The following is a 22,045-nucleotide window of genomic DNA, read 5'->3' as shown; positions in this document are numbered from 1 at the left end:
ATTAACAATTTTCGTAATAGCATAGTGTCACAGGTGGTTAAAAAGTCATTTGAAACAATTTATTATATTGCTTTTACTTTTCGCGCGCTTTTTTTGTTTATTATTCAAATTCATTGAAATATTTTTCAAATGTGCATAGGAGTAGGTAGTTATGGGTTTTTATAGATACCTAACTTTACATAGAAAGCCTTTTACAAAGAAGTTTCTCATTTATAGTTTCTCAATAATATAAATCGAAAATTTCGAAAAATAAATCTTTAGATTTGAATTAAAGTATAACGAAAATACCACTTACTTCATTGTATATCTTCTCTTCTATACATTATCTTTCATTTTCATATATTGCAGTGTATTAAGCACATTATTCTCCCTTAAAACATATTCACTTCTATTGAAGCAACATAATGTAGTGAATTAGATTAAAACCGCAAAAATTCGTAATGAGATTCACGTGAGTTAGTTGGGCTTGGAAAGCGAGGTTACGTCTCGATTCCCATAAGATACTATAATTTCTCAGAAATAATAATTGAATTTGCCAGAGAAGTAATAATCGAATTTGCCATTTTATTTATCAATAAATTTTCTTCAATGTATTAGAATGGCCCCTGAATGTATTAAATGTCTGCAATTTGTTAGATTTTAGCTCAATGGCCTGTAACTATCTAATAGTTTTAGCTCAAGTTCCTGTAAAACAAATTTATATGACTTGCAAAAACTCAAACTGACGTAGAAATTTTCAAATTCAAAATGAATAGCTAAAAACTGACTAGTTTTCAAAAATGACTCCTCTGAACTCTTTACTATAACTCGTCTATATCAAATTTTGTTTGTAAATTTTTTTAGGTTTTAATTTAATTAGCCGCAGTGTGCGTATGTATTGAACAAAATTTTTCTTATTCGCAGTAAATACCTACAATACAACATTATATAGAATAAAAAAATCACTTTTATTGTTTTTTAAATTGTTAAACTTAAAATATGTGGTAGAATAGAACCCAATTGAATGTATTTAAAAAGAAATACGAGAATCTTTTCAATTCTTCTATATGTACATTATTTTGTGGAGGTATCCATACCATTGCAATGAAGTTTCTCTTCATTTTATGAAACTTTTACTATTCTGGTAGATTTATTATTATCCTGTATATGTGGTAACTTTTAAAAATAGAATTTACAGATTTTTTTTCTACTTGCATTAAACCGCTTAACAAATTGTATAATTGAAAAAGAATGAGATGATGTGAGATAGCGGTTGTTTTGCACACATATTATGTATACATATAATATGTTGATATTTAAACAAGATGTACATGGGGTTTCAATAGTGATATTATGGTATCCTTTATTTTATATAATAAATATAAGCCTTGCAGGAATAAATAAACCTACTTAAAGTCTCAATAGGAATACTCATGTATACTAGGTACATACAAATAATAGAGGAATTCTTTTTAGATTATGTTGTATACACCTAAATGTTCATGATAAATGGGTATGTTAAAGAGACAAAATTGATTTTTATGGTGTAAAATACTGTAATGCATATATAGAAACACATTCGTGATAATAAACTCCAGTAAAACACTTGTTTAAATATTATATATAGTTAATATAGGAATAAGTACAGAGTAACTCTGTAAAGAAATATTTCTTTGAGTACATATAATTTGAAAGACGAAATGTTAGTGGACATATTGGTCTTAAAATACTAGCGTAAAATTGGTTTACAGAAACATTTAAAATAAATTGATTTAGGTCTATTTTGGCCGACGATAATAATGGCAATAATATAGTGAAAGTTAAATATCTCACAAAATTCGAATTCGGAATAAAAAATTTCAAAATTCAGAATTGCTACATAATTGTTGCACTAATAATGAGAGAGAGCAAAAAAACACATTGCTTTTATAAGAAAAGATTAGCGTATATAACGCTAGTCGTACGGATGCTACAAGAGTATAATTTTACCATAAACCTGATTATTATTTTAGTTATAATAATGACCTCAATTTAATTGACACACATTTAATTCAAAAATTCAGAATTTAATGAAATTACAAGAATTGTAATTAATTATTCCTAATGCCATATAAGTAGTTAAATTCAAATTTCAAACTATTCAAAATCATAAAATTTACATTCGTTTTCAAAAATCGGATCACCCGCTCTTCTTCCTCTATGAAGATACCTTAATATGAATATGAATAAACAACTTTAACTTGTACAACACTTTGATACTTGTTATTTTTCTTTTATTTAATCTTTTCGGTTTAAAAGTGAATATAGGGGTAAAAACTCTTTAAAGTTATATTTTAAAGAAAATTGTTTTTTTCTTTTTCTGTTTAAATTTCAAGTTATCGATGTAGTTTTACAGTACATCAATTCAAATCAGAAACGAGAAAAAGGATAATAAAATATTGAAAATGTTAAAAAAATTGAAGTAAGGAATGAATAAAAAATTTATACATTGTGAATGAATAAGCTATAAAAGAAAAAAAGGAGAACAAGTGTTCAGGCATTAAATGAAAAAGCAAAAAAAAAGAAAAAACAAGAAACAAAAAGGAAGTAAAGAATATGTCCTTCTTGTGATCCTAGACATTTTTATATTGTAAAATAATAACATAATGCTCACATACTTGTATGCCATGTAAAAGGGTATTTAAATGCATTTAGCAAAAAAGATTTGAACTGAATTCAGAAGTCAACCAAAGCTAAAATAGAAAAACATGAAAAATTATTATTTTTATTATGCAAGTATTAAAAGATAAATTTGAACTGATTTAGGACAAAGTTTTGAAAAAGAAAAAAGCAAAACATATAAATGAGATGAACATCCAAAAGTTAATAGCTTTGGGGTGTCTTCATTTACACCAAACCATTGAATTAATAATAAAGAATCACTTCATATTTAATCTACTTTGAATCCAATTAATATTTAATTTTTTTAATTATATGTGATAAGTAAAACTAGGATATATTAAATGGGATAAATGTAGTAACTTTTGTGTAGTATTCTAATGGACCCTTGAGGTATCTTTTCCCAAATGTAAACTAGGTTAAATTTTGTATATATATATAAGCATAATGAAATATAACAGACGGGAAATATTAAAATAAGAAAACAATTTCTATTTAATCTAAAATAAAAATTTTAAATTTCATACTAGCAAAATAGAATAAAATTATCATTCTCTTTTCGACTCTTAGTATCGGTATCGGAATAGTCATTCTTAAAATGACAAGATTATTAAAATTAAATTTATTCTGAAAAATATGGATTTCCTCCATTTCTTCATCAAAAATTACGCAATATTTTATCTTTTATAAATGCGTGTTTTTTAATAATTCTTAAGTTCAACACTAGGAAGTATTTTGATTTTTCTCCCTACCGAATTTTGAAAATCACAATTTCAGGGATTTTTAATTACTTTGGAGTATTTACTAAATATATTACTTTACATAAATATATTCGGAAATTGCAATGGAAATGAAAGTCAGAATCGAAATTAAATTCATATATTAATAATAACAAACATTTGATGGTCATTTCGAATTGAGCCATAAGCCTATATTATTGTATAGCACATTTACATTATTTTGATCCTCGTATTTCACATATAAATCGGATCGGACGGAACCTACAGCATCTTAAACTCTTAATCATATCTACAATATTTTATAGTTATTTGTATACTTAGGTTGTGGTATTGATATCATATACATATAACTTACTCAATAATAATTATGTTAATATGTAATTATTATAAAAATAATTAAACATATGATAAACCTATAATTTTCTGTATATATTTCTGTTTAGTTTCAGATTAATAAAATTCCATATCAAATGTAGGTAGTATTACACTACAAGTATAATGCATGTGTATTTAAATATAAGGGGTCCACAACGTTATGGCTATCTCAATTAAAGTAATATTAAATAAGATCACTTCCATTTTCAACCATACAACGTGTTTATTTTCAACCCTTTTCGTTCACATACTCAAATATTAATTAAAATATATGTATGTACTTAATATTAACTTTATAAAATTTTTTGGCGGTCTATATTAGCTAAGCTATTATAAAATCATATTAAAACTTATTTTTATTGAGGAGAAGAAAAAACATATTTTGCATTTAACTTTAATATAATGTATGTATAGTCCTTTTGTTATATAAAATTGCAATTAACAAGGAGTACTTTTTCAAAAGTGGAATAAAGTACTCTTTTACTTAATAACTCTTGTGTATATATACATTAAATAACAAAAACAATAAAATGGAACTCTTTAATCCTTTAATGAAAATTAAATTTTTAATTTTTCTTATATTTTTCACTTATATTATTTTAAGTATTTGTGAATATTAGAATAATTTACATAAATGTACCGGGTTTATTACTCCTGTACATTTATGCATGTGTTATACTGAAATATACATAACGAGTATGTATAGAAGACTACTCAATAATAATAATTATAATAAATAAATAATAATAATAATTAAAATGATGTTTGCTCAATTTTTTTTTTGGCTTTCCCTTATATATTACAGGAATTTATTATACAATGGCAATAATTGGACCAGCTGTTGGTTATGTAGTTGGAGGGCAGTTACTATTAATTTATACTGATTTTATGACTGTAGATTCAAAACTGTAAGTATAATAAAAAAATATTTTCATTAAGTATATATAAAAATATTTAAATATATTTGTAGGATGATATTAAAAGAATTTTATGAATACTACTCGTGTCATATTGTGTTAGTAGTTAATACATAGATGCAATAAATTTTAAAAAGAGCCAAAAAATAATAAGATTTATTTGTTATAAAAATATTAAATGAAATTTTAAAACTTAATATTTTACAAGGACACCATACAGATAGGCTTATGAGAAATATTTTATAATTTTCATATATGTATGTATGCTTATATTAAAGTTAATTTTTTTTTACTTAAAGTTTTAGTGTTTTGGAAATTTCACGTTTTTTTTTGGAAGATTTCAGTTCACGTGTTTTGCGAATATATCAAGTATCAAGTGAGAATAAGGGAAAATTACCTAAAGTTGACTTAGCAGAAAAATTGAAAAATTGCAATATTTAAATATTTTGTAATTAAATCTGGAGTGCAGTGAAATTTAGTATAACTCAGACAATTTTAGAATCATGAAATTAAGGCTATTCCCTACCAAAATCACCATCAAAGAGGATCTTAAATTTTTTCAAAAAAAAATGGGAATGAATTTCAAAATGAAACCAATTCGGAATCAGTAATTTTATTCTCGGCAGTTTTGCTCCACTTTGTAATTTATATCGATCTATAATCAGCAAAGACAGAGTAAATTTGGGGTATAATGTGAAATATGAAAATAATTGAATCTTTTGTACTTGGATATGTAATTTTTTCATATTCTCTGCAATGCTTATATTTCTTAAATTATTCGTTCAATTTGACTTTGTCGCGTAAAAGTTTTATTAAGTATTTAAACCTTCTAATTTCCTCTTTTTTTTTTTTACTAAAAATTGATTGAAATAAAAAGGTATGAAATTATTTTAAATTCTATTTTCAAGCTTGATTTTATTTGTGTTCAATTTCTTTCCAAGAAAACCGTGATTGCCTGAGAAACATTCTCCCTTCCCACGCATTTCCAATTGTTTTTTTTTTTAACAAAAAACTTTATTTAACTAATAAATCCAATTACGGATTATTCCCTTCCCGAATTCAATAAGTACTTCAAGTACTTTAAGAAATCTTTTAGTTTCTAAGTACATTAACTATATTATTAAATTACATATTAATATTTTGCGTTTGACATCTTACAAATTAACTATACGTCCTCACATATAAGAATCAACAACCATAAACCAATATTATTTTGAATTTTTGCTTTTATTTTCTTGTAATTCTTATACAAATCTTTCAGATGCTATGACAATAACCAACAATTATCTTTTTCAAGCTAAATCTTTTCATTAAAAAAAAATCAAAAAGTAAAATTCAATCTTAAATATTACCATGACTTCAAGAAATCAAATGGAATGCAATTACATATTGGGTACCCGATAGACGTACATACTTGATTATTACTAAACATGGCAATGGGGAACTTCTACTAGATATATTTTAAAGACGTATAACATTGAAAATATTAATAAATATATTGAAAAATTGGAAGAAAAATGACTTCCCACGAAGAAAGTAATAAGGAAATCAATTTAAATTTTATTAATGTTTTTCTTTCATATGTATTTTTCTTTTGCTTTACACAAATATCCTTGAAGAATGTATAATACTCTTATGCATGTATACATATGTATATGCTCATATTTAATATGTAGAATGGTAAATATTTCAACATATTATACGTGTTAAACTCATTTTTACTTAGAGTTTAAATATTAAATAAACTGTGTGTTTCCATTTAGGTTAAATGCATTCGGTTTTAATTCTCATTGCCAGCGTGTAGAATTGGCCAAATCTTTTATGTATAATATTCTATTCATTGTGCCGTATTGGAAGTTGGAATAAATTATTGTAAACATTTTATTCTTAAAAAATAAATAAAAACTTTAATTTTCCTGTTAATTTTAATGAAAATGGTAAGGTTAGTTTTCTTTTGCATTAAAATACTGAATTTTATTTGGAAAGTTACAATAAATTTCATAGAAAATTTGTCTGAATAAAAATTACAAGACTTTCTCCTTAGACATTCTTTATTTATAATGAGTATATTGCGAATAAATATTACATATTTCAGCTCAAATTCTTCAATTTTTCAAGCTCTGATAGTTGACTTTCTTATTATATACAAGGACTTCGATAAAAATCAGAAATTTCCCACAAAATCTAATTATTATACTTACAGTTTTATAAATTGTAACTATTGTAAAATGAATTTGACCCTATATTTTAAATTAGTTACTGAAAATATTTTATAGAGTCTATGAGTGTCAACCAAAATTCAAATAATATTAAATTTACTTGTTCAGTAATTAAAAATGTATTGCTAAAAAGTCTGGTTAACGTTAGATCTGCATTTTGCTAGACGGCCTATGTTTACCGGGATAAAGTACTATAGAACCGGAACACATTGTACTAGTATTAAATAGGAAACAATATCAAAAAAATTAATATTATTTTCTTGTCAACATTTTTATAACATATGTTTAACACGTTCAAATACAATACAAAGTCTAAGATAATATTTTCCTTTTATATAAATACACTTTGCACGTGTTTTTCCTCCTTATATTTCAAAATTTTTGCGTACAACACATTATTATCCAACTCTATCACCCTAATCCAAACATTCAACCTACCTATATTTACTTATTGGCATTCCAATCAAATAAAATAAAGTTAATGTTTCATTTTTTAGAAAGTGTAAAAGTATATACAAAAGGATATTTATCAAGTTGTTTCTTTTGTTATTTAATTTTATATATTTTTTGCCCTAGAAACGACTTAATAATCATTACCTAATGTAAAAAAAGAAATTTTTGGGGAGAAATTTTTAAGATGAAAATTTGAAAATTTTTGATAAATTTGTCTAAATTAATAGAGTTAAGATCTTTCTTGTTTTGCTCTATGCAACTGGTATAATATTGTCAAAATTAAAATAAAGCGAGAAAAATAATTTTCTTTTTAAGAAATTAGGAAAGTTTTACTTTCCTTCTATTGAAATTATTATTGAAATGTTGAAGCGCATTAATAATTTGTTAAAAAATTTTCTTAAAATTGTGAAAAAGAAAAGTAAAAAACTAATCGATTAAATCTTTGGTTTGTAAAACAGCACATTTCCGTTTTTTAAAATAAAATCTAGTTCTTATAAATAAAGCTTTTGATATACCTAGATAAATAACGATGGTTTCGTGAAATAATTTTCTAAATTTAATATGATGCTAAATACATAGATAGTTCAACATTTTAATCAAATCAATTGTTCAGAATTAACGCAAAATTTAACGCTATCTTAAATTCTTGCTTTAAAATTCTACAATAACAGGCTGCATTTTTTAAAATTTTGTATTCCATTATTTCATAACTTCATCAGCAATTTGTTTAATTCTCTGATTTAATTGTTTTGTTATCCAGCCTGAAATAAAAAATAAAATTCATTTTCTTACTTAAAACAATTTTTGCTTTCTAAATAATTTTTTTGAAATGTCAAAATTTGTATGGAGAAATTTTTAACATTCATTCCTGGCCGTTAATTTCAATATTCTCAGATGCCAAATGATCTCTAGTTTCCGAAAATATTTTTTTTTTAATTTTTAAATCGTACCCATTCCGAGTAAAATGCATTTAAAAATCCCAAACCATATAGGGTACCATTTTTTACACAAACGGGGAAAATTAAAAACTATCAATTTTTTTTACCAGGAAAAGTTTCGAAAAAAAAATTTTTTTGAGTACTAGATTTTTTTTTTTGTAGAAAATTTTAGTTGTTCTTTTCAAATATTTTGACAAAAAATTTAAATTTTGATAAATTTTTGACAAAATATTTTTAATTTTCTATTTCAATCTAAATTTAATTTCAAATTACTAATTAATTTTAACTAAGGCATTATGATTGTATAAAAAATAATTACGGCTGCATCCTTACTTTTAAAAAACTTCAAAGCTCCTAAATAAACTAATTGAATATTGGAATTTTTCAAAATTTGATTCAAAATAATACACCAGAAGAATAAATAGGAAGAAATTTGGTTTCAAACGAAATAAAATATTGTTTTGTAAATTATAAAAATTCGGAACTAATATTTCAAATACATATGTATGTATTAAAGAAACCAGTGTAACCGATGTCAAAACCCGATATATTCAACATCTTAGCACTAGCCAGTTCTTTCCTGTAAATAAAAGAAATAAAACGTAAGCGTAACACAATCAAAGAAAAGTAGTTCCAAATATTATTTTAAAATTTGATAATTTTATAACAATTTCAAGAAAAAATTCTATTATAAGAACCTCAATTGCAATGCATAACTAAAACTATTTTTATGTTATGTCTATATATTGTTGAAATAGGGAAGAAAATTGGAACAGATAATATATTGAAGAACAGGGAAGAACAATCATATTTTAGCTTTCACAGATGAAACGTTAAGAAAATCGAATATTTTCGTATCAATTTCTAAAATAATGAATCTGGCTTAGACAAATTCGTTAAAATTACTAAGAAGAACAAATATCAACTCTAGCAAATTCATATTGGTTATCCTATTATTTTAGCTTTAAACATTACATTTCATTCCTATTTAAATACGGAGCTTCCTCTCTCCGGAGAAATTTAGAAAAAAGAGTATGAAATTAAGAGTAAAGTCTTCAATACTAAAAATAAATCGAGTAACGTACAAACTTTCAGGCAAAAATTTATTTATGTATTTATTTATTCTACAATATACTACATTAATGTAATGCAAAAATAATAAGTACTTGCATAAAAGTAAATATTAATTAAAATATATATTTTTGTTTTCGCTAAAAATCAAATCTGATATGCATCATAATTGAAAACATTATTGTGGAACTGATGTTATGGAATGAATATCAGTATATAACCCCGTCATAAATTTTATTTATTGATGCTAAGTAACAATTTCACCTAATTTTCCATTTTCATCTTCTAAAATTACCTTTTCACCTTAAAATATGAAATATAAGAACAAAATATTATAACATTATTTATCATAATTATAAATTTATAAGTATATACTTATATTTTGATTTTATAGTACCTTTCTTATACAATATAATATTCATATTCATGGCAAGTAATTCCGGTATTCGGCCAGATTTTCATCACTCTATTATATAATATGTATGTTTGGATACGTTTGTACAATATAAGAGATAACAATCGTTTAGATTATGTCTTTCATAAAAATATTATGATTTTTCTTAAATAAAACAAATAATTTCATCAGGAATGTGATCTTACATTATATACCCATAGCAATGGTAACCAGAGATAGAGAGAACGTCTTCTAAATCTTGTATTGCGTATTGTATAGTAAAGATACAAGAATAAGAGCGATTACTTATCATTATAACAGCATTTATCATACCCTTGGGTATTATATTCCGTACCCATAATAATTTTTTTTAACTTTACTTCTACTGTATGTATGTATACGTATTTTTTTAAGAGAATATATAAGCATTTGTATTGTAAGTTTGTATTTTTAAAACTTTGTTTCTTTTTTATTGTTTCTTCATCTTTTTAGTTATTTTCTATGGTTTTAATTCTACTTCAAGTTCTCAAGACCGCCAAGTACCTGAAATATTAAAAAAATAAAATAATCTTAATGTTAGAAAATATTGTTTTTCATCATCATCATCATAGCCATCATTATAGCACAAAACGGTAGTTAATATTCAGTATTAAAACTTATGAAAATAAACCATGAAAGGTAACCCTCTTTATAGTCATAACCTTTTGTATATACTCAATATAATATGTATGTGCACGTAATGATGTAAACAAGTACATGCTTCATCATCTATATATTTTTCCTTTGGGTATTTTGTTGTGTTGTATTATACAAGTATCACATCAACAACAGAAGCAAAAGGTGTCATCTTTTTAACACTCCTTTGCGAATATACTATGCTGTATAATATACGCTTGTATATATTCCAAATAATAGTAAATATAACAACTAATCAAAAGAATAAAAAACAATCACAAACCATAAATATATAAACAAATTATTTGCTTTCCCTTATATACCCTTCCTTTTTAATGAAATAAGAAATTGAAGATATTGTGATTGGTTTGATCCTTTCGCATTCAAAATTTGCATATATAGCGTGTGGACACATATGTATATAAAATTCATGAAATTGTTTTAAAATCATAGAATGCAAGAATATAAAATTGAAATTAATATAATACTTTTCTAATTATGGGAATTAATTTAATTATAGAAACTTATTTAATTCTATCTTATTTTGATACCGAATCTTTGTTGTAAAAGTATAGTCATTGAATTTGAAATGTAAAATATGAACCTGAAAATTCATAAATTCTTTACTTAGTTTAACAAGCACGTGTAACAATTTAGTCTAACAATTTTATGTTGCTTTTCACGGTAATTTAGATAGCTTCGTTTTCGTATTGTACCTATACTCTCAAGTCATCTTTAATTCACTTCACTCTCAGTTTTAATCCAATGTCACCTCGTCTGCTACAATTTCAGTTATGCATACATATAAAGAATTCACCATAAATTTTTTTCAATTATGTAAAATTCATGAAAATATAAAACCGGCAAAATTGGCTGCAATCTTTTAAATTTTGCGAAATTTGTATGGCGAAACTTTATAAATTCACTCCTGGCGATTAATTTTAATAATTTCAGATGGCAAATAGTCTCTAGTTTCCGAAAATATTTTTTTTTAATTTTTAAATCGCACCCATTCCGAGTAAAATGCATTTAAAAATCCCAAACCATATAGGTACCATTTTTTACCCCAACTGAGAAAAATTAAAAACTATCAATTTTTTTTACCAGGAAAAGTTTCGAAAAAAAATTTTTTTGAGTACTAGATTTTTTTTTTTTAGTAGAAAATTCCAAATCTTTCAAATTTTATTTTTAAAATTGACAAATATTTCAAATTTTTAAAAATCAAATTTTGATGCTATTTATAAATAAAGAATTTTCAATAAAAAATTTTTTTGGAATTTGTTTATGGATTCTTTAAATTTTTTTTAAACACAAAATTAAAATTGATCTTATTCTTTTAGGACTAATTATTGAATATATTGATGAAGTCCGAAAAATGATTCATCCTACTAAAAATTAAGGAAACATCTTAGAGAATGAAAAAAAAAAGAAATAAGAAAAAATTCATGAGGTATAGCTAGCTGAAAAAACCTGGTGATTTCGGTCAAATAATTTTAATGCAAATGAATTCCAAAAATTTGTAACTTCTTAATCAACATTTACAAAAAATAATTTTGTACGAATATATATTGCACATTACATCAAAAACTTGCTGTATTTTGGAACTACGTAAATCATAATATTTTAATTTGAATAATTTTATGAAGCACTCATACTAGCAGCTCTAACTATCTTAACATTAATAAATCCTTATCTTTTAGGAGACCCCGACAATTTCACTCCGGCTAATCCCTTAGTAACACCTGCTCATATTCAGCAGCTAACAAATTAATAATTTCTAAATAAAACAATCTCAACGATTTAAAATTCCCAAATAGAAAATTAATATAAGACTAATATTATGTCTTAATTAATTAATACACGAAAGGAATCATCAATCAATTAATTTTAATACAACCTGTAACATTTGTAACATCATACATTGCTTCTGTAAAATTACTAAAAAATTAATTTTAAGACAATTTTCTTCCTTTCTTTTATATTTTTATTTTTTTTTTAATAATGCAACTGCTTGCAAATGATGTACACCATAATTTTTTAGAAACAAATTCTTCCTATCAAATTTAATTTTAAAATGTCCCGAATGTTCCCTACAAAAAATATGAAGAAAAATATGTACATACATATATAAAAATATAAGGATATTAGGAGTAATGAAATGAGATGAAAACAAAATATAGGAAAAAAGAAAAACAGAAAAAATATTTGTAATATTTCAGCTTTAGGGCTTCTTTTACAGGTGGGTACCAAATATTTGTTACCACAACCTGTACATTTTACATTCTCTCCCCCCCCCCGCCCCCCCTAAAGTCTAATGTGTTCCGCATTCTTTTTTTCTTCCCTATTTACCTGGTTGTATTATTATTTACCTTTATTCATTGCCATTATTTTTTACCGTTGCATAAGATTTCAAACGACTTCTCATTTTACATAATAATTCTTATTTACGCGTATTTGTTATTTTCTTATACTGTTGTTGTTGCTCCTTTCATTTAGATCCTTTATTATTATTTAAGAGTTTTTCATGAAAAATTTTCTTTTTTTTTTGTTTTTAATTTTTTTATAGAGGAAGAAAACATAAAATTTCATTCTTTTACTGACGTAATAAAAAGTGCAAATATCCCGCAGGCATTTTAATTTTTCATAAAAAAATACAAAAACAAAAAAAAAACAGCAAAAATAATCTTAAAATAACGGTATTTCTGGAATCACTTATTTTAATAATTTTATTTTACAAAAATTCTTTGTTTTTCTCCATTTCTTTTTTCAAAATAGTGTTGATGTTATTAAGGATTTTAAAGTGAAAACATTGCAAGGACCTTCTTCTAATATTGTTTTTACTCTGTTATTTTTTTATTTTGTTTGGTTTATTATGTAGGTATTTTGTCTTCCTATCATAAAAATATTCTACAATGATTTATTATAGGATTAAAAAACGGTAAAATATAATTGGACATTACAATAATAATGAACATAAAATTATGAAAATGAGCTTTCATTATGGTATTTTTAGGATATGAAAAAGAACAAGATATGAAAATGTGCACCGGTTACGAATTTAATGTTATTTTGAAAATTGGGAAATATTATGTAAAGTACTCTGAGGTTGTATAGAGAAGCAGTGATAATAGAAGTGACCTAGTTAATATTTCAAGCGAAAATGCTATACGGAGGAGGCTGTTTGGGTTTATATTGAATTTCAATACAAGCTCATCTAACTAGAACTGGAAGACTAGAACCTTATAACTTAAGATTTCTTCAATTTTAAAAATTAGCGAGTGGAAGGTTTTTTTAGTTCTTCAAAAACTAGATAAATTTTACTTGCACATAAAAATATTAAAGTGTTATTCTGTTGATTGATCATATTTTTCGGTGAAATATTCTTTATTTTCACACGATATTAAACATTTCACATATAACATTTAAAATATTTTGTTATTTTTTAGCAAAATATAGAAATTGTGAGCTTCTACATTGCTTATAATTTGCTAATTTGGGTACAAATAATTTTGAAAATTTTTTGCATCTTGTCCTTTTAATTCATATATAGTACTTAATTGAATATCCAAATAAATAATGAAAATTTTTTCTACTCTATATTAATTTTTATTCTCATTTTATTTATTATTAATTAATATTTTAATTTTTTTTCAATACAGATTAGGATTAACACCACAAAGTAATGTTTGGATTGGTGCATGGTGGATTGGTTTTGTATTTGCAGCAGTTGCATGTATTATTTTAGCAATACCAATATTTGGTTATCCAAAATCATTACCTGGTTCAGAAGAATTACAACAAGAAAAAATATCTGAAGCACATCATGGTAGTTCATCAACACAAAATTTTACAAAATTACGTGAAATGCCAAAAGCTTTAATATCATTATTAAAAAATCCAACATTTTTCTTTTTAAATTTGGCTGGTGCAACAGAAGGACTTATTATTGCTGGTTTTGCTGCATTTTTACCAAAACAAATTGAAAATCAATTTAGTATATCACCAATATGGGCAGCATTATTAATGGGTGTTATAACAGTACCAGCTGGTGGTGGTGGTACATTTCTTGGTGGTTATTTAGTAAAAAAATTAAATTTATCATGTTCCGGTATAATTAAATTATGTTTAATAGCAACAATAATAGCAACTGCATTTACAACAGTATTTCTATTAAATTGTCCTAATTTAAATTTTGCTGGTGTTACATCAAATTATGATATATCAAGGATATCAATGAAATTAAAGGATACTAATAAAAATTCTAATGGAAATAATATAGCGGATATTGTAACAACAACTACTGATAGCAATATAATGGACTACAGTGATTATGATTTAAAAGATAATTGTAATTCAGATTGTAATTGCAATAAATTAAATTATGATCCAATATGTGGTAGTGATGGTATTATGTATTATTCACCATGTTATGCCGGTTGTGCAGAAGAAACAAGTTTAGATAATTCAAAAATTTATTTAAATTGTCAATGTATTCATTCACCAAAGAATAGTAGTTATGATGCAATAAATACAATGTGCGAATCTTCATGTACACATTTACCATACTTTATTGGATTCTGTTTTGTTTTGATGTTATTTACATTTTTAGCTACAATGCCAGCATTATCAGCAACATTAAGGTATGAATATTAAAATATTTTTACTGTTCAATAGTTTTATGAGATTTCGTGAATTCAGAAATCTATATATATATATATTACGTAGATATTGTGCTATAATTTTACCTTCGTACTAAACTACCACTTAATAAACTAAAACCACTAACTAAATCTAATGATATCAAATTTTGCTTTTTATGTGAATGCTACCATGAAGATAATAATTTACTTTAATTAAAATAAGCACGAGTTCCACAATGCAACAATATGGTTTTTTAATTAGAAAATTACCGAAATTTCTCTTTAGACACATTACATGAATAAATAGATAAATTAATTTTTAATTTTAATTCAGTTATTCATGTACTAATAAGTTGAATTAAATTTTAAAACAGCATTGGAGTAGACCGGGACCTAAGGCGGGCTCAAATTGAATTCATGATTGTAATAACATAAAAGTTGGTGGCATAAATGTTATGATTTCTCATTTTTAATAATTAAACGTACTATCTGAATTCTGGAGATTCTGCAATTTACGCAATAAACTTATCCTTTCATAATACTCCAGTTGGAATTTTTTTCCTAATAGCAAAATGTGTTTCTTGATTCGTGTGGCTTGTATTCATGTTTCAAATGCAGTAAATCTAATGAAAATTTTATTTATCTAAAATATTTTCATGTAATGACGATCTAGACAAAGCCTTAGCAATTCTGATATTCGTTTACAGTAAACATACATAAAAAATATTTTTTACATTGTCATGATTTTAGAATAAAAAATTAATTCAATTAGCTATTTAATTTTTAACCTATATTAATTTTAAAATTTAATTAAAAATTATTTCTTTTAGATGTGTTCACGATGACCAACGATCATTTGCATTAGGTATACAATGGATTAAAGTACGACTTTTGGGTACAATACCAGCACCAATGATTTTTGGAACTTTAATAGATGAAACATGTATATTATGGCAAGAATCTTGTGATGATTATGGTGCATGCCTAGTTTATGACAATAAATATATGAGCCGGTATGTAAAACAACTATTTAATAATAACTACTTTTAATATTTTGCTAATTTTAAATTAAAATTACTAAAATTATTAATTAGTAAAACAGTTAAACTTTCTTAACTATTATTATAAAACAATTTTCTAAAAATTAATTTAAAAAAAAAAATAAATCTTTCCCTTATAATTTTAATTCTAGTTATATGTGGATATTAGCTCTGATTGGTAAAGCATGTTCTGTTATATTCTTTTTTGGCGCATGGTGGTTTTATATCCCGCCCAAACCTATACAATTGTTAACAAAAAATGAAAATGAAACAGAAAAGATAACAATTTCAACTGATGATATTATTGATAATATGGATGGTAGCAATGGTGGTGGCAATTGTCATGATAGTAGTATTATTAATACTAATAGCTGTGGTGAATTACTACAACAATCTATTACGGATGATGATATTAAACAATCTATTTTATTAACACAACAGGTTGTTGTTACAGGTGGTAATAATAACGGTATTACAAATAATAAATATGGTATTGGTATTGAGGATGATGCAAAATCTAAAATAAAAACAACAACACGAATGGAAAATGGAAAAATTATTCCAACGCATGACAAATGCAATGATAATGAATGTGGTCGATATTAATAGAACAATTCATTGCAAAATAATACAATAATACAATAATAATTATTATGAATGAGAATAAAATAATTTTAAGAAATTTTTACTTATTTATTATTATCTAATAATAATCGTTATTTAAAATTATTTATTAAACACACTAAAATCAGTAATAAATTTAAAAAATAAAAAACAATAATTCTCTTAGGCACATCATTTAAAGTAATTGTATATTATTAAAAATATATTGAAGTTTTCTGTATACTGATTCTATAGAAACTCTATAGACTTTCAAATTTCGATATTACATTATAAAAATTTTTTGAATAATATCCCATTACCTCAAATGATAAGTTTAAGAGAATATTGGTATATAATATTAATAAGACATAAATAAAAAAATTAAAGTAAGAAAACTATAAGCCGAAGATGCGATTTTCAAACAAAATTTTTTTAGTTAAATATTTTACTAAAAATAATATGTTTTAATAATTTTTTTATACTTTTTATAACGCCATACGAATAAAAAATGTAATGAATATTTCAATTCGATATCTAAAATATATTAATTAATATATTAATATTGTAGTTAAAATTTTATATATTTATACATTTTTACATTTGATTATTATGAAATGTGCATATTATAATAAAAATAAAATTAATAGAAAGGTATACATCTATCAATAATATATTAAATGTTCATAGGATTTAAGTCAATTTTAAGTATTCTTAAGGGAAAAAAAATCAATATAGAAAATTAATTATAATTAAAATAAATTGAATCATAGACTGCCTCAATTACTACTTTTAATAATATTAAAATATGCAGATCGAATTATTTTATAAGCGCAAGCAGACTGTCCCACAAAAAAAACCATTGGAATTAGTAAAAAAATCCAAATCGATTAGAAAAACAAAGCATTTCATTTAAAATTCATATTCTATATATAAAAGAAAATGTTATTCAGGTTTTAAAAATACTTGAGCATCAATTTTGAATTATATTAACAGAAGTTAAAAATGTGTATTTCTTTTTTACTTATTTTTTAAAAAAATACCCCGTTTTCTAGAATTGTTTTAAGTAATATTATGAGATAGTGTAAAGTAATCGTTCTCAAATCGAATTCACTTCAATAAAATTTTTAGTAATTGAAAATGAAGAATTAAAAAGTAAAGAGTTGTTACAGAATGATTGAATTATAAAATTTTTGTGTTTCTATTTACATAAATTTTTTATTTTATTTCCATTTAATTATGTAATGAAAATTATTATATGATATATTATCATGTTTATCATTCAAAATTGTAAAAGCGAAAGAAATTAGCTTAAAATATAAAGTTCTACAACCCAAATGGAATAGTTCGCATAATCATTGTAAGTTCTGTAACACATCATTATTACAAATTGAGGTCATAAAACGTTTCAATTCTAATATTTTGATTCCAATTTTATGACTTTATTACTTTATTGTTATTTTAAAAACATACCAATTGCATATTGCAAAAGAGCTAGTATTTTTGATTTGTATTAAAATTTTATAATCAATATTGAAAATTTTAGAAAAACTTTGATAAATTTCATCTGGTAAATTGTTCAATAACCAGATTAGTTCAAAAATAATAATAATATACAAATTTATTTAAAACATAATGCATATTATATACATTTATATTAAGAATTAATATGAACAAATTGTACTGGTAGCGCTGATTTTATATTATGTAAATACTTTTTTTTAAACAAAATGTAATTGTATTAAATTATATAATTAAAACAAAAATAATCATTCGCATTCTAATAATATAAATTAAATTAGACTATTAAGCGTAATAGCAAAGTGACGTAATTTATATAGTATTTTGAAATTTGAAAACTAAAAATTTTAATTTAAGGTGTGCATGTATGTAATTTAAAATAATTTAAATAATTTTTTTTTTTTGCAAAAATTTTATAAGTTTTTATTAATATTGTTATTAATACAAAAAAGAATATTATTTTTAATTTATGAATTTTAAATATGTGTTATTTTAATGTGTTTATAATATTATATTTAGCTATTAAAAATATAAATGTAAAACGTGAATATTCAACAAGATAAAATAAAAAAAAAATAATAGTTAAGATTTGTAGTAAAAATTTTGTTTTAATTCGATTTTTTTAACATTTTCCAATGAAAAATTATAAATTTACGAAATTTTAAACAAAACGATCTTGAAATCAAACTTGAAATCTTGTTTATTATTAGAAAAATAAACAAATATAGAAATTGTTTTTAATATATGAATTAAGTTTAAAGACCGACGAGTGCATTTAATTTTATATAATATTTTTACTTCTTCGACACCATACTTTTTCCATTTGCATTAAAATTAAATTTTTGTGCATCTCTTAATGTATAAATTGAAACATCACCCGAAATTGTTGATAAATCTGCCAAATCTGTTATTGTACTATCAACAGTTTTATTATTGTCATTGTTTCGTGAATGATTATACATCATGGGTGAACCCATTTTCATTTTGCCATCATGTCGAACAATTGCTGGCATTAAAGCTGGTTTTAAATATTTATGAATTTTTTCACCACCTGGTATATTTAAAGGTGTTCTTTCGTCCACAACCTTAAAAATAATTGATATTACCTTTATGTATATAAATATTAGAAAATATTACAAAAACTTACGCATCTATAATCAGCAGATTTATAACATTTTTGAGGTAAACTTGGACCATTTTCTTTTTTCTTTTCGAATCTTTTTGGTGGATGATATTGCAAAGTTGCTTTACCTGTTGCTTGACCATAATCTAAAGATTTTATAGTCATATCCTTAATTTTTAATTCAGTTGGACAAACCGGAGTTTTTTTAATATAAGCTCCAACAGGACTTATAACATCAGCATAAAATGGTTTTCTTGCATTTGATAAAACTTTTGGTGCAGGAATTTTCGAAATATTGCTACCAATAGTAGGTTTCTTAAATGTATCTTTAGAAGTTATTGCCTGCGTTTTTTTTGCTGATTGCTGTTTAATAAGTGTTTTACCGTATAATGAATTTTTTATTGGTGGAGTATTTTGAGTAGCCTTTGGAGAAAATACCTTTTGAGCAAAAGATGGTGAATTCATATATTTAACTTTTCCTAAAGCTGTTTTATTTTCAGTGCTCACAGAAAATGCGTTCGTTTTTGGTGAAACACTAGGTATTGGTGAAATAGGTTTCGGTTTTAAATAAGCTGGTGACTTATTTAAGATCTGTGACGATTCTGTTTTTATATTTTCGACTGCTTTAAGTTTCTTTGCCGAATCTTTCTGCATTTGCATACCAAGCTTCATAATATACTCTACTTCTTCTAATGTATCATTAAGCTCATGAGAAATTTCTAGTTTTTTGTCTTCTCTGTCTTCTCTAGAATCTTGTTCTCTGAAAGTTTTCTCAGTTTCGATTAAATTATCTATTTCTGATTTCCGAATCGAAAATCCTTCATTTAATTCATTTTCTTTGTCCTCGCCATCAAGTTCGTCATCTGAGATTTCAATTGTGACAAGTTCGACATTACTTTGACTTTGAACAAAAGATTTTTCTTGTTTTATTTCAACTTCATAGATTTTTGCTACATTTTCTTCACACAAGACATAATTCGCAGAATTTTCGACTGATATTTTTTCATTTTCAAAACGATTAAACAGTTGAGAATTTCTTTCCTCCATGTCTGCTGCAAATCGCGCACCATAATCTATGTCATTTTCCCCATGAGACTTTTTCCCATTGTCTAATGAAGGAAAATAAATTATTTTAATAAACATATATTCAAATATTCACAATGTTTATGTCAAATTACCTTTATTATCAAAATTAGCATTATTATCACTTGGTATTGAATCACAAGCTGTTTCATATGCTGAAGTAGCAGCATCACTTTCAATATTGTTTTGATCAGCATCAGGTTTTTTCGCTGTTCTAAAACTGTTTTCAGTTATATTAGATTCAGTACTTGAAGATGATTCTTCTAAAATTGTAGAAGGTCTTAATAACCCAACCATCTTTGTTGGTGAAATATATTTTCCATTATTGTCCGTAACTGTAGTCTCCCATAGAGCAGAAGGTTCTTCAATATCAGCTAATTGTGTTTGATCAGCAAAAGTATTTCTATCAGATCTATTAGGTAATTTAGTGCAAGAAGTTCTTTCTTTTGACACATACTTTGATTCTTGAATTTCCAGATTTTTAATGAGACGTTCTATAGCTTCGTTTTCTTGAATTGTGTCTTCCGTAATGTTAGAATTTTTCGATTCATTATTTTTACGTATTTGTTCTACATAGTTATGAATGGTACTGTCTGGATCTGATAGAGACTTATTACAAGCTTGTTCAATAGCTGTAAAACTAAAATTAGTAATTTCAAAAGAATTCTCCGTAGCTTCTATAAAAGACGGATTCATGATTGAGTCTTCACAAGTTGAAATTCTGTTTTTAATCAATTTTGAATTTATTGAATCTTTCATCGCAGTATCGGGATTTAAATTTTCTTTATTATCCATTTTAAAAGAAGTTGTCATTGTTTTTGGAAGAATATTTTTTTCTTGTAATATATTTTGAAAAGTTCCACTTAGTTCTAAGCAAAAAGAGTTTTCACTAGAGCTGTCAAGATCCCTAGGTGGTGTTCCAGGATTTCTACAAATACAAAAATATTAGACAACTGAAAAGAGAACCAGAAAAAGAACACTAAAAAAATTTAAAAACACTGCCGTTAGCTCACTGCTGGTTATACTATACGTTGTTTACCAAACAAAACAACCTGTTTATTTTTGAATAGGTTCCTATTCAAATTTTATTAAATGAAATTTCGATGAGAAGAATAATAACTTTGTCTATTATACTCTCTAGAATCAACAATGCTTAGCAATTACGTCTAAAATTTAAAACTAAAAGCTACTTTACGTTGAAATTGAAAAATTCCAAGGAACTAAAAACTAAAAATAACTATGCATGTACATGCTTCTGAACCGAAATTCACTTATCTAAAACTTGTACCTACATCAAATTCTATACAAAAAAAAAAAACACTAGAAATATCAAATTAATACCGATTATTTGTTAATAACGATTTAAACTTTTGCATCCAGTCGGAAGTTCCTTGAAACCTTTCCAATCCAGACATTTTTTCACTTCATTGAGCCTCAAAATCAAAGATAAGATTCTTGAAATTTTTCAGAATTTATTGCTACCTCTCAAGTTTTAATATATTGTTCACCGCAGATACTACTAAAGTTAAAATAGCTTTGAATTTGAAAAATGTCCTTCAAACAATTTATGCACAATTTTAAAAATCAAAATTATCTATTGAAATTTTATTTTATAAATA

The 22,045-nt window shown here is 24.6% G+C and overlaps 2 protein-coding genes across 3 annotated transcripts in view; one reads left to right on the top strand and one right to left on the bottom strand.

Moving 5' to 3' along the window:
* The window catches only part of LOC129609427 (solute carrier organic anion transporter family member 4A1), a 67,701-nt gene extending 49,969 nt beyond the window's left edge, over window positions 1-17,732 (top strand). Inside the window, exons 5-8 of the mRNA XM_055521332.1 lie at window positions 4,558-4,660; window positions 14,079-15,059; window positions 15,890-16,072; window positions 16,252-17,732. Of these exons, the coding sequence (XP_055377307.1) occupies window positions 4,558-4,660; window positions 14,079-15,059; window positions 15,890-16,072; window positions 16,252-16,705 (1,721 nt within the window). The 3' untranslated portion in view covers window positions 16,706-17,732. The remainder of the gene's footprint in view (window positions 1-4,557; window positions 4,661-14,078; window positions 15,060-15,889; window positions 16,073-16,251) is intronic.
* Window positions 17,733-18,063: 331 nt separating this feature from the next.
* On the bottom strand, window positions 18,064-22,045 carry LOC129609469 (uncharacterized). Of its 2 annotated transcripts, none has more exons than XM_055521385.1 (4): window positions 21,768-22,045; window positions 20,522-21,354; window positions 19,368-20,452; window positions 18,064-19,305 (listed from the first exon to the last, which is right to left on the bottom strand). In XM_055521385.1, the coding sequence occupies exons 1-4, from the start codon at window positions 21,839-21,841 to the stop codon at window positions 19,015-19,017; spliced, it is 2,283 nt and encodes a 760-aa protein (XP_055377360.1). In that variant the 5' UTR covers window positions 21,842-22,045; the 3' UTR covers window positions 18,064-19,014. The 2 variants fall into 2 exon arrangements, with proteins under 2 accessions (XP_055377360.1, XP_055377361.1); XM_055521386.1 differs by having other exon boundaries at window positions 21,909-22,034.

Source organism: Condylostylus longicornis, unplaced genomic scaffold, assembly GCF_029603195.1.
Source record: "Condylostylus longicornis isolate FDR11 unplaced genomic scaffold, ASM2960319v2 ptg000039l, whole genome shotgun sequence".
NCBI classification, from domain to species: Eukaryota; Metazoa; Arthropoda; class Insecta; order Diptera; family Dolichopodidae; genus Condylostylus; species Condylostylus longicornis.
Note: the sequence above shows the minus strand (reverse complement) of the source record. Positions and strands in the feature narration are given on the sequence as shown.